The 14,955-nt window shown below is 41.5% G+C and overlaps 1 protein-coding gene across 1 annotated transcript in view; it reads left to right on the top strand.

Annotated features, from left to right (window-relative positions):
- The window catches only part of LOC126175106 (uncharacterized), a 143,628-nt gene that overhangs the window by 124,543 nt on the left and 4,130 nt on the right, over positions 1 to 14,955 (top strand). Inside the window, exon 3 of the mRNA XM_049921660.1 lies at positions 4,858 to 5,133. Coding sequence (XP_049777617.1) covers positions 4,858 to 5,133 — 276 coding nt within the window. The remainder of the gene's footprint in view (positions 1 to 4,857; positions 5,134 to 14,955) is intronic.

Genomic DNA, 14,955 nt, shown 5'->3' with positions numbered 1-14,955 from the left:
TTCGCTCAAATTGCCCAGAATGTTCTTCAGACCAATTCCGAACAATTGTGTCCCTGTGACAAGGCGCTTTGTCATTTGTAAAAGGCTGCAAATGATCTTCAAGTAGCTGCAAATAACCATTTCCAATCAATGATCGATTCAGTTGGACCAGAGGACTCAGTCCATTCCATGTAAACACAGCCCAGACCATAATGGAGCCACTATCAGCTTGCACAGTGCCTTGTTGACAGCATGGCTCCGTGGCTTCATCGGGCCTGCGCCACACTCGAACCCTCCCATCAGCCCTTACCAACTGAGACTGAGACCCATCTAACAAGGCCACAGTCTGAGATCCAACCGATATGGTTAGAAGTGCTGCGGACAATGGAAGTCTGTTTGCAAAGGCACTCGTGTCAGTCATCTGCTGCAATAGCCCATTAATGCCAAATTTCGTTGCAGTGTCCTAATGGATATGTTCAGTACATCCCACACTGATTTCTGCTGTTATTTCATGCAGTGTTACCTGGATGTCAATGCTTTCAGTTGTACACAAACACCACTGCTCTCAGTTGCTAAGGGAAGGCTGTCAGCCACTGCGTTGTCTGTGGTGATAGGTAATGCCTGAAATTTGGTATTCTCGGCACACGCTTGTCACTGTGGATCTCAGAATATTGAATTCCCTAATGATTTCCAAAGTGGAACATCCCATGGGTGTAGTTCCAACTACCATTCTGTGTTCAAAGTCTGTTAATTCGCAGTGTCCGGGAAACCTTTTCAGATGAATCACGTGAGTCCAAATGACACCTCCACCAATGTGCCCTTTTATACCTTGTGTACACAATACTAACACCATCTGTATATGTGCATATTGCTATCCCATGACTTTTGTCACCTCACTCTGTATGATCGGACTTTTTCCACATTGGTATGAGATCAGATTACAGGTACTGTGTGTGCCCTTCTGCTTCCCAGACTGCAAGAAGTGGTACAACAGAAGCAACTTCCCTGCCCCTCTCTTTATAGACAACCAGGGTGTGACTGAACAACACTCAAAGAAAGACACCACATATATCTTGGAAAAATTTTCTTACGATGCTTGAGATACAATCTTTAAGGGAGGAAACAACAGTGTACATATATACACCATGCAGATGGTGCACATAAATGTGGGCAAATATCAGCCTGCACAGAGGGATACAAGCAGTAATTCTTTCTACAATCCATGTGAACGAAACATGAAGGAAACTTAATATATGGTTCAGTAAAATATACCCTTTGCAATGCACTTCGTAGTGATTTGCAGACACAGATATGAACATGGATAAGCAGTGCATGGGAAGCAGGTGACATACCTGTGTTTCTTGTTTTGTACCAAGCATCCATAAGAGCAAAAGTGACACATGGGGCTACAGAATGTTTAAATGTTGTGAGTACTCAAAATTAGAACTGAAACTATCTTCTGCAATTCCATGTAATTATACTGATACAAATTACAAATCAGCAAAATGAAACAGTGTGTTCAACAACTGCCAGTACGATTTTGGGCCATACAGTACTGCTTATCAGCTACCGTTAGTAATGAGTTGACATTAAGAAATAGTACACCAAAGTCTTGGACCCTGTCAATTCAGAATTAGAGTGTCCAGATTCCACGATACAGTTCACACAAAGTATTGTATCCTTCGGGCTGGTTTTTTGTCATAGCTCACTGGATCCATACAGTAACGCTACAATCCTTCCTATGAGAGAGATGCTCAAAATCTTTTCTGGCTGAAAAAGAAATCACAAGACAGGGCATAAAGAAAAGTTATTACATAGTCACAATACAAAGTAATACATTTAGGCCAGAGACTTTCTAATACCGTGAGTAAAATGTTTGTCCTGCAGTACAAAATAAGTTGCTGCTTCAGATTCATTTTCATTCTCCAATATTAATCTTCGTTCACCAACTATTTGTTAAACTTGGGAAACAAAAATTGCCTATTAGAAGTAATTGTAACGTCTGGATGATACACAAGCTCTTTGAAGTGAAAAATATAAAAAGCACACATAGTGTTTGAAATGGTTGCCAATGTATTTTTTAATTGAATCTAAGTAAATATCTAAAAAAAAAATTAAGGATAAGAATATGTGGCCCTGTTTATTCCATGTCCCTTTCTCCTTTTTCTTAGCTGCACATTTTGATTATAATTTGGTACTTCTGTTTTTATTCCACTTCTTGACATTAAAAGATTAGAAAATAACTTCTTGAGAAACACTTCCAAACTTTTGTTAAAATTTACATTTGTTACATTATATGTGTATTACTTTATTGTTCTCCAAGATAACAATTATTTCCCCATCATCCACCATTGGGTAACAATTATTTCTCCATTATCCACCATTGGTTTAGCCATACCACTAACTACAGTTCTACATGTAGAAACACATAGAAACACCCAGGCCAAGATAGTCAGCCATGTTTTTTATGAATATTGTGGATACTAACTTATTACAGTGTGGAGCATTTCAGTGAAAAGCTCAGCTACCAAAGGTCATTGTGACAGTATACTTTACGAGTTAATAAGTGAGAAACATATAGGTGGGGTTATTTTTTCTTTGTGTATTTGTTTAAAATGAAAGTTTCCCATATTATTATTATAAGAGTAAACACTGGCCAGAACAAGAGAAAAATGTCAAACACAGTTGTGATGCAGTTGTCAGGTATACTGATACATTTAGTGCTGACTTGTATCAGCCATTCTATACAGATTGTTTTGAGATTGTGCTGGCAGATGAGACAGGATTTGCACAGAGTGGAATAATAAATTACCGTAATAACCACATTCGGGCAAATGCAAATTGTTGAGCAATCAGTGGTGCTAGGGGTCAGGTTCATTTTAATGTCAATTTGGGAGCAGAATTGTCTGTACAGACTCATAGGGCCATACAGTGCCCCAGACAAATTTGGAGACTGTTACTCTTAAAGAAAGACAACAGATCTGGTTTATGCGTCACTGGGCAACACATCATTTTCTGTGTTTTGTACTAAAGTACCTAGCACAACTGATCTTACTCCTATTGATTTCTGGCTGACATTAAAGGCATTGGTATGATCCACACCCACCTGTCTACAATATGCACACATTGCAGGACTGTGCATATCAAGCATGTGACTAAATATGAGGATGGTCAGGTGTGTACCCATTAGTTTGTAATTCTTAGAGACAAAGAACTGCAGAAGGTGTGAAATGGGTGGTAATCACAATGAGTGCCTCCTGTAGTGTTGTCAAACAGATAGCTATCATAGTACAGAATGGCCTGTATCTTAAAGTATTTGCTTCTGGACACAAGTGTGTAGGACCTTTTCCTTTTTTGATCGGTAATATCTCCTAATATCATATTGTTACTTTGTTAATTATTGACCCTTGCATGAACTGAGATATTGAAGAAAGTGTTTTTTTTAATTTTTTTATTGAAAAATATACAGTGTTTTGAGCCTCTTTATGGAATAACTTTTTCTGTTATCAGCCATAATTTTCTTTTTAATTATGTTTTGTACAACACATTTAAGGAAATAATCCCCATTCTAAAGTGTGCTTTTTGTGTGGTTTTATGACATTTATTCATGATGTTACCAATGTGTGAAGTTGTGCATTCATCTGCTGTTGTATTTAGGTGTTCCTATTGTCCATATTTACATTTACAAGAAAACCTTAAGACAATAGAACCATGCAGCACCTCACACATTGGAAACATCACAAATAATTGGCATAGAGATACACAAAAATGGATGTCAAAATCGTAATCATTTCCATACACATGTCACACAAAATATAAACAAAAAGAAAATTGTGACTGGTAGTAGAAAAACTCATTTCTTAAGAAAAAGCAATTGTTTTTGTCACAGGGTTTCACCAACCAATTCTAATGAATAAAATTTAAAAAGCTATATTTTTTAACAACATTTAAATACTCTCTAAAAGAAAAGTACAGTGATTAATGCTTGTTTCACTAACATCAAATATTTCACAAAAGTATCAGATAGCAAGATATGCATAACCTTCTACTATCATTGGAACATACCCATGCAGGCTCCAATGCAAATCTTCATCACTACGTGCAGCAAGAAGGTGATGCGAGGTTACTAAGATAAACTGTATTTCCTTTGGACCCTACTTTATACAACTGAGATACACAGTCAACTCTTGATTTTTTTTTTAACTAGAATGATATGTAACATTTAATGTATTAAAAGAGGATTAGGAAACTATTTCAAATACATAAATGTATTCTCATTTAATTATGCTGGGTTTAATGATGACGCCTATGATGGTTACTTTGCAGTAGCAAATTCCAGCAATTTAGTCTTTCAATTTTAGCACATTTCACTTTGGCAAGAGGTTTCGATGCAAATACTAATAAGTGTTATATCTTTGTTCTTATGATTCCAATGGCTTTCAAAGAGTGTTGAAAACAGTGCACCATTCCATAAAAAAGAAGTGTCTCAGGTGATACAAAAGTTGGTAGCATTAACCATGTATTAAAATCCTGTTCTCCTCTTTGTAACATCATTTGCCAGAATTTGATATTGTGAAGAAAGTGAAAGGGATATTAAATCGTGTGTGTGTGTGTGTGTGTGAGAGAGAGAGAGAGAGAGAGAGAGAGAGTATTATTTACTATAATTATCAGCGTTAGAAAATTAGCAGTAATGATGATTTGTTGTTAATAAACATTAGAGAAATAGTCTGTAGTGGCAGCTTCCACATGTTAATGTATAGCTTCACTCGTTCCCCATCCCATAAAGCTCTTCTCTGTGGTATGTTAAAGAATCAAGTTCTCAAATTAAATCTACACCTCATCAGTGCGATGTCCTTCTGTATATGTTCTTCATTGCAGCCGTGGATCACGCTACAGCCGGACCCCATCCCGCCTCTCCCGGCCAGCCTCAGAGCTGTCACGATCGACGGTGAAGACATCACGCACTCAGCAGTCACGGGCGTCCCGTGTGTCGCGGCGTGGTGGGCTCGTCGTGGAGACAATGGCAGCACCCAACCCATTCTGCCCCAACACACGTGGCATGTGCTGCCTCATGCTGCTAATCAACCTTGGATTGATACTCGTCACCCTTGGCTTCACAGTAGTTATACAGTTCTTTGAACCACTGTTTGTGTGGTGAGTATTTAGATAAGTTATGAAGTCAAGTTACACCAATTTTCGTACTTTCACTACCCAGTATCAAGGTCTGTCACAGTAGTTCTGAAAGAGTGTCACAGTTAAAAAATGAAAACTTTTGCAGCCAGAAAAGTCATGCCTAATTTGGTCCTCATGTAGGTTGGCCTACATATAAAGTGCACCAATCACAAATGACATTGTCTTGTATTATTCCATTGTTGTTTTAAAATTAGAAGCCCTTACCTATCCTTTCATCATTGCTTCAGTTAATGCAGTGATAACTTGTGCTGTCATATGTGCAAGTGAGCAGCAGTGCTACAAAATAAACAGTAAATGAGGTGAGAAAAAATTTACAGTCTGTGCAAGAATATGACCCAGATTCTGAGATAGCAGCACAATCCCACAATGAGACAGTTATCTATGAGATCATTAGTAATCAAATAAGTTGTTTGTAGGGATCTGATGCAACTGCACTACTTAATGTTTTGAGTGTGTCATTACTGTGGGATAACACCTTTATGCGGCAACAGAGCAATATAATTTAAGTTTATTTTATTATTGTTTAATTAAACAGTCATTTACCTCATATAGTGTTAAGTTTACTATCATTGTTTAACTAAAGTAAGATACAACTATAAGTTTATTCATACATGTTTACCTTGGCTACATAAATACATCTATTCATTATATGTGTACAAAGTACACCCACTCGTGTTATGAAAAACGGGGCATCTGCTCAACAGTTAATGAGCACAATAGACAAAAAATTAATCACCATGAGGAGACATCACACTAATACTGTGTAACACCATCTGTAGGTTTGATAATGCCTGCAAGTCAGTGAGGGAGAGTGTCCACATGCTTCCCCAGGTTTGTCATTTTCAAATAGAGCCACTTATTTATGATTACATCCTGTAGATCTATCAGATTGCATGTCTCTCGTATTCATCAAACCAGGAATGTATGCATGCGGTCCTATGAACACAGCCATTGTCGCTTTAGAAGGCAGGAGTGTCCACAGCATATGCATCGCAAAGATGTAGAAGAAAGGGAACACTTTATCACTAGACTGTTGAAATAAGCATCCTGGTTCATGTCCACAGTGAATGGGTTCAACGTATGGTGCCAAAAACATCACAGAGCTACCACTAGCCTCAATAACATCCTCCACAAACTGTAGGTTAAATGCCTCAGTGGGCAGCCAGTGCACTTGGCGAGTTGCACCAGAGCCAAAACCGACTTGTCAGACCACACTATGCCTCCTGCCAGCTTCTGTCCAGTTTATATTCATTGGCCTATTGAAAATGTGCAGCATTACGTGGTGCTATGAGTATTGGGCTTTTGAGAGATGCCTGGGGTGAAATACCGATTGCACACAGTATTTTTTGAAGTGTTTGCTCCAAAATTGACACAGATGGAGCTGAATTCGTTGGCGACAGTAATTCTTGTCAGGTTTAAAATCAGTTGTCTTGACAAGGCATGAAACTCATCTCTGGTCCTGCCGGTTAGGCTCTTTTTACCACCACTGATCTTAAACTGCGTTATACAGCTACGAGGAGTAAACCATTCCTTGTAGATACATTGGACAGTTCACTTTGATACACCAACAAATTAAGCAACTTCATTCTCAGTGTGGTCTTGGGAACATTGAAATGCAATAATTTATTTTTGGAATTATGTCATTTCACCATATTGTCTTGTGACAGCCAGAGCGAGAGCACCAGCAGCAGCGAGTACTGTTTGTATAAAGAGTTTATTTTGCATTTTGTTTACGACCTTCCACTAAGGAAGGGATTCTATTTGTGTTTATCTGCTCTGCATAGTAACTAACAGTTCTTGATAAAACTTTACGTAGTTTTCGTGTTAGATTTCTTAGTGTTTTCTTGATCGTTTAGAACAGAAAGCGCCCTAAAACCGTCTTTGTTTGTTTCGCGGCCGTTAGCCACTAGTCACTTGAATCAGCAGTTGTCTTGTGACAGCCAGAGCGAGAGCACCAGCAGCAGCGAGTACTGTTTGTATAAAGCGTTTTTGTACTTATTTGCTGCGCTTAGCTTTTAAATAGTTTTTCTGGGAAAACCTAGCATAGTTTTCGCGTCTCGTATTTCAGTGAGTGTTTCTTGATTATCAGAGTAGCTCATCAGAAGATTATCTTGGGAATTTGTCACCGTATAGGGTAGGGTAAACATAGTCATGTGTAGGGACTGTGGTTGTTGTGAGCGGACGCAAGGAGAATTGGCCACTCTTCGGGGGCAGGTGGAGGCTTTGTCTGTTAGGCTCATCGAGCTCGAGGCGCAGGCGTCGGCTCGTAGTGGCGTTGGGGCAACTGTGGTGAGACCTATGCCTACTTCGGTGGCCTTGGAATCACATGGAACCCCTGATGTCGCTGCGTCTTCCGGCAGTGAGCATCTTACCGGTCAGCCATCACTCCAGGGTGAATGGCGGACAGTGGTGAGCTCGCGCATGCCTGGCCGAAAGGCGAAGGTGGGATCTGGCCGCGTGGCAGCTGCCTTACCCCTTTCCAACAGGTACGGGGTGCTTCCTAGTGGTGATGACATCGTTTCCGAGCCACCACAGGATGCCTCGCCTGTTGGGCCAGTGGCCGATTCTCCGGCAAGGTCCCGACAGTCACAGAGGGCGGGCCTATTAGTTATAGGGAGCTCCAACATTAGGCGGGTTATGGAGCCCCTCAGGAAAATAGCGGGTAGGTCGGGGAAGAATGCCAGTGTGCACTCGGTGTGCTTGCCGGGGGGTCTCGTCCGTAATGTGGAGGAGGCCCTTCCGGCAGCTATTGAACGCACTGGGTGTGACCAGCTGCAGATAGTAGCACATGTCGGAACGAATGACGCCTGCCGCTTGGGTTCTGAGGCCATCCTTGGTTCCTTCCGGCGGCTGGCTGATTTGGTGAAGACAACCAGCATCGCACGCGGAGTGCAAGCTGAGCTTAATATCTGCAGCATAGTGCCCAGAGTCGATCGCGGTCCTCTGGTTTGGAGCCGTGTGGAGGGTCTAAACCAGAGGCTCAGACGACTCTGCGACTATAATGGTTGCAAATTCATCGACCTCCGTTATTGGGTGGAGAACTGTAGGGCCCCCCTAGACAGGTCAGGCGTGCACTACACACCGGAAGCAGCTACTAGGGTAGCAGAGTACGTGTGGCGTGCACACGGGGGTTTTTTAGGTTAGAGGGACCCCCCCCTTGGGCGAAACGATAAAATACCTGACGGCTTACCAGAGAGGACATTATCATCGTTGATAAAGAACGTCCGTCCTCAGAGACCAAAAACAGGAAAATTTAATGTAATATTGGTAAACTGCAGGAGTATCCAGGGCAAGGTTCCTGAATTAGTATCTCTTATTGAAGGAAATAGTGCGCATATAGTATTAGGAACGGAAAGTTGGTTAAAACCGGAAGTGAACAGTAACGAAATCCTAGACACAGAATGGAATATATACCGCAAGGATAGGATAAACGCCAATGGTGGAGGAGTATTTATAGCAGTAAAGAATTCAATAATATCCAGTGAAGTTATTAGCGAATGCGAATGTGAAATAATCTGGGTTAAGCTAAGTATCAAAGGTGGGTCAGATATGATAGTCGGATGCTTCTATAGACCACCTGCATCAGCAACCGTAGTAGTTGAGCGCCTCAGAGAGAACCTGCAGAACGTCGTGAAGAAGTTTCGTGATCATACTATTGTAATAGGGGTAGACTTCAACCTACCAGGTATAGAATGGGATAGTCACACAAAAACTGGTAGAAGCCGACCTCGGGGAAGATCAGTTTGGATTCCGTAGAAATGTTGGAACACGTGAGGCAATACTGACCTTACGACTTATCTTAGAAGAAAGATTAAGAAAAGGCAAACCTACGTTTCTAGCATTTGTAGACTTAGAGAAAGCTTTTGACAATGTTAACTGGAATACTCTCTATCAAATTCTGAAGGTGGCAGGGGTAAAATACAGGGAGCGAAAGGCTATTTACAGTTTGTACAGAAACCAGATGGCAGTTATAAGAGTCGAGGGGCATGAAAGGGAAGCAGTGGTTGGGAAAGGAGTAAGACAGGGTTGTAGCCTCTCCCCGATGTTATTCAATCTGTATATTGAGCAAGCAGTAAAGGAAACAAAAGGAAAATTCGGAGTAGGTATTAAAATTCATGGAGAAGAAGTAAAAACTTTGAGGTTCGCCGATGACATTGTAATTCTGGCAGAGACAGCAAAGGACTTGGAAGAGCAGTTGAACGGAATGGACAGTGTCTTGAAAGGAGGATATAAGATGAACATCAACAAAAGCAAAACGAGGATAATGGAATGTAGTCAAATTAAGTCGGGTGATGCTGAGGGAATTAGATTAGGAAATGAGACACTTAAAGTAGTAAAGGAGTTTTGCTATTTAGGGAGTAAAATAACCGATGATGGTCGAAGTAGAGAGGATATAAAATGTAGACTGGCAATGGCAAGGAAAGCGTTTCTCAAGAAGAGGAATTTGTTAACATCGAGTATAGATTTAAGTGTCAGGAAGTCGTTTCTGAAAGTATTTGTATGGAGTGTAGCCATGTATGGAAGTGAAACATGAACGATAACTAGTTTGGACAAGAAGAGAATAGAAGCTTTCGAAATGTGGTGCTACAGAAGAATGCTGAAGATAAGGTGGGTAGATCACGTAACTAATGAGGAGGTATTGAATAGGATTGGGGAGAAGAGAAGTTTGTGGCACAACTTGACTAGAAGAAGGGATCGGTTGGTAGGACATGTTTTGAGGCATCAAGGGATCACAAATTTAGCATTGGAGGGCAGTGTGGAGGGTAAAAATCGTAGAGGGAGACCAAGTGATGAATACACTAAGCAGATTAAGAAGGATGTAGGTTGCAGTAGATACTGGGAGATGAAGAAGCTTGCACAGGATAGAGTAGCATGGAGAGCTGCATCAAACCAGTCTCAGGACTGAAGACCACAACAACAACAACAGTCACACAATCAGAACTGGAGCCAGGGACAGAGACTCTTGTGACATTATCCTGACTGCCTTGTCCGAGAATTACTTCGAGCAGATAGTTAGAGAACCAACTTGTGAAGCTAACGTTTTAGACCTCATAGCAACAAATAGACCGGAACTTTTCGACTCCATGAATGTAGAAGAGGGTATCAGTGATCATAAGTCAGTGGTTGCATCAATGACTACAAGTGTAATAAGAAATGCCAAGAAAGGAAGGAAAATATATTTGCTTAACAAGTGTGATAGGGCACAAATCGCAGAATATCTGAGTGACCACCATCAAACGTTCATTTCTGAGGAAGAGGATGTGGAACAAAAATGGAAAAAATTCAGAAACATCGTCCAGTACGCCTTAGATAAGTTCGTACCGACTAAGGTCCAAAGCGAGGGGAAAGATCCACCGTGGTATAACAATCATGTACGAAAGGTACTACGGAAACAAAGAAAGCTTCATCATAGGTTTAAGAGTAGTCGAATCATAGCTGATAAGGAAAAGCTGAACGAAGCGAAAAAGAGCGTAAAGAGAGCAATGAGAGAAGCATTCAACGAATTCGAACATAAAACATTGGCAAACAATCTAAACCCTAAAAAGTTTTGGTCATATGTAAAATCGGTAAGCGGATCTAAATCCCCTATTCAGTCACTCGTTGACCACGATGGCACCGAAACAGAGGACGACCGAAGAAAGGCAGAAATACTGAATTCAGTGTTCCGAAACTGTTTCACTGCGGAAAATCGTAACACGGTCCCTGACTTCAGCCGTCGCACGGACGCCAAAATGGAAAATATTGAAATAAACGATATCGGAATTGAAAAACAACTGCTATCACTTAGTAGCGGAAAAGCATCCGGACCAGACGAGATACCCTTAAGATTCTACAGTGATTATGCTAAAGAACTTGCCCCCTTTCTATCAGCAATTTATCGTAGATCGCTGGAAGAACGTAAAGTACCTAGCGACTGGAAGAAAGCGCAGGTCGTTCCCATTTTCAAGAAGGGTCATAAATCAGATGCGAATAATTATAGGCCTATTTCGCTTACGTCAATCTGTTGTAGAATAATGGAACATGTTTTGTGTTCTCGTATTATGACGTTCTTAGATAATACAAATCTCCTTCATCATAACCAACATGGATTCCGCAAACAGAGATCATGTGAAACTCAGCTCGCCCTATTTGCCCAAGAAATTCACAGTGCCGTAGACACTGGCAAGCAGATTGATGCCGTATTCCTGGACTTCAGGAAGGCATTTGATACGGTTCCGCACTTACGTTTAGTGAAAAAAATACGAGCTTACGGAATATCGGACCAGGTTTGTGATTGGATTCAGGATTTCCTAGAAGAAAGAACACAACATGTCATTCTTAACGGTTCAAAATCTGCAGATGTAGAGGTAATTTCGGGAGTACCGCAAGGAAGCGTGATAGGACCTTTATTGTTTACAATATACATAAATGACTTAGTTGACAACATTGGTAGCTCCGTGAGGCTATTTGCAGATGACACGGTTGTCTACAAGAAAGTAGCAACATCAGAAGACTCGTACGTACTCCAGGAAGACCTGCAGAGGATTAATGCATGGTGCGACAGCTGGCAGCTTTCCCTAAACGTAGATAAATGTAATATAATGCGCATACATAGGGGCAGAAATCCATTCCAGTACGATTATGCCATAGGTGGTAAATCATTGGAAGCGGTAACGACCGTAAAATACTTAGGAGTTACTATCCGGAGCGATCTGAAGTGGAATGATCACATAAAACAAATAGTGGGAAAAGCAGGCGCCAGGTTGAGATTCATAGGAAGAATTCTAAGAAAATGTGACTCATCGACGAAAGAAGTAGCTTACAAAACGCTTGTTCGTCCGATTCTTGAGTATTGCTCATCAGTATGGGACCCTTACCAGGTTGGATTAATAGAAGAGATAGACATGATCCAGCGAAAAGCAGCGCGATTCGTCATGGGGACATTTAGTCAGCGCGAGAGCGTTACGGAGATGCTGAACAAGCTCCAGTGGCGGACACTTCAAGAAAGGTGTTACGCAATACGGAGAGGTTTATTATCGAAATTACGAGAGAGCACATTCCGGGAAGAGATGGGCAACATATTACTACCGCCCACATATATCTCGCGTAATGATCACAACGAAAAGATCCGAGAAATTAGAGCAAATACGGAGACTTACAAGCAGTCGTTCTTCCCACGCACAATTCATGAATGGAACAGGGAAGGGGGGATCAGATAGTGGTACAATAAGTACCCTCCGCCACACACTGTAAGGTGGCTCGCGGAGTATAGATGTAGATGTAGATGTAGATGTCTTACTGCACCAATTACATACTACTGACTAGTACATACACTGCCTGCCAAAACATGTGAAGGATGCATAAGGAAAGGAGGAAGTGAATGAAAATTCATGAGTTGAGAGGATATGTGATGTTATTTCAGCAATTACAAAATTGAGTCAAACGAATGAAGAATTGGCAGTATGAGTCCACATACCAGTATGATGTTGCTCACTATGTGTACACACTGATTCGGTTGGGGACGGTTTCATAATGCCATTGTATCCTCTCCTGAGGCAAGCATGTCCACACCTGTCGAAAAAGGTCCTTGATGTCCTGGAACTGATGTCTGATTGGTTCCATACATTCTATCGGGGAGAGACCAGGAGATCTTGCTGGTCACAGAGTACCTCGACATTGTGCAGATAGTTAATGATGATGTGTCGTGTTTGGATGAGCTTTGTCCTGTTGAATCATGGCATCACAATACTGTTGCACAAGAGGTAACTCATGAAGACACAGGACTTCTGTAGCTTCCCTCAGTCTCTTCCAGCTGTAGCCTGAAGCCATACCTGGTGGCTCCACACACAATAATTCCATGAGTAACACTGCTGTTCCTCTCTAAAACATTGGAAGATTGGGACCTCTCTCCAGGTCACCGTCATACTCGCCGACAGTGGTCATGTGGAGTAATGCAGAACTGCGATTCATAGGTGAACACAATTCAGTCCTAATCATCAGCAGTACATGCATCCTGATCACGGACGAAGAGAGGTGGCACGATGATTAGCACAGTGGACTCGTATTCAGGACGACGATGGTTCAAACCTGTGTCCGGCCATCCTGATTCAGATTTTCCCTGATTTCCCTAAATAATTTCAGGCAAATGCCAGGATGGTTCCTTTGAAAGGGGATGGCCGACTTCCTCCCCCATCCTACCCTAATGCTATGGGACTGATGACCTTGATGTTTGGTCCCCTCCCCCAAATCAACCAGCCAACCTGATCATGACACCACTCCAAATGCAGCCATTCGTGTTGTGGTGTTAGTGGCAGGCTAGACATAGGATGGTATTTATTACTCTGGCTGCTGCCAGTCTTCAACCAATCTTTCTGTATGACAAAGGATTTTGCAGGGGAGTCCATTACTTGTTCTCAGATGGAAAGTGCATACATGGCTGGGTTACACTGTGCTTGGTGCACAATATGGCAATAAATCCATTATGGTGGTCAGACTGTATCAACCAGAACCTTGATGATGAGTATGCCTGCCATCACATGTCCATGCAGTCTGTCATTGGGCCACTGTCACATCCAAATGCCCCACTGGATACTGCATGATTCAACTGGGAGTCCAAATAAAGATCCACAATAAGGGTCCCCTCAAACCCTGTCAGATGCTGATAATGTCATCTCACACGAGTACGGGCATCTCCGTTTCCTTCACAGTAATCACTCAACATCTTACACTGTTCATGCCTGTTGTGTATCCTGCCAGGTAACAACACTAAACACAAACAACACTAATGCACTCTGGTGTCCATTCTACCTGTCACAGAGGATTGCAACTCCTAATCATTTATGTACCGGCCGAGGGTTTGTACTGGTTGAAATTTTGTTGACATCTATCTTCTGGATGCTTCCCTTTTTTTTGTCAGGCAGTGAACATAACAATTGATTGCCATGATGTAAGTCAGCAATTGAATGTTGCATGACAACTCAAAATATGAAATGTATTCAGAGTTGCGAATACAAACAACATGCATGTTCAAAGGAACACTGCATCATGCTTCTTAACAACACAGGCACCACAATATTGTACTGACCGCTTAATACCAGTTCTACACCAACCTCAACACTCCAAAGTGACCAGTGTGTTCTTTGATTGAAGTGAGCTCATTACGGACAGTTGTGAAGAGATTGAACGAATTTCTCTATGTTACAACATTCTCCCCCACTTAAAGATGTCCAACACAGTGGATACAAAATGCTGGGTTCCTACAATGAGTTCGTTCCACCACAGTGCAACAGCCCAAATATTTTAGTAAGTGTGATATCACAGTTGATAACATTTTTTTCACAAACACAGAGTTAGGGATGAACTTGCAATTCTGAAGAAAGATTATTTATTTTTCAATCTAGTTCTCTATCCAGAAAACAGCCTTTTCCTGAAGTGCCAGCCACCTATTTTCTAAGCCCTCCAAAAAATAAGAGTGCTCAAGTTCTCTAAATTCCACCTATGCCATAAACTTAGCCTTAATCAAACAGATTTGTTTGACCTATGAGCCATTTATTGCAGTGATTGTGCTGGCCGAATATGGAAGATGAAACAACTACGAGGGTTGGAACTTAAATAGTGGCAACTATTTATTCACAACCAATACAAAAGAGTTACATGTTTGCACCTGTTACTGTTCTTCAAAGTAGCCACCAGCATTGTGTAGAACCCGTTGCCAGCAATGCGGAAGGTGTAGTATACCGTTAGCACAGCCTGTTCTGTTGATGGTGCGAATGGAGTGGTCTACTGCCTGTCGAATCTCAGGAA

This window comes from Schistocerca cancellata, chromosome 3 (genome assembly GCF_023864275.1).
Source record: "Schistocerca cancellata isolate TAMUIC-IGC-003103 chromosome 3, iqSchCanc2.1, whole genome shotgun sequence".
NCBI lineage: Eukaryota > Metazoa > Arthropoda > Insecta > Orthoptera > Acrididae > Schistocerca > Schistocerca cancellata.
Note: the sequence above shows the minus strand (reverse complement) of the source record. Positions and strands in the feature narration are given on the sequence as shown.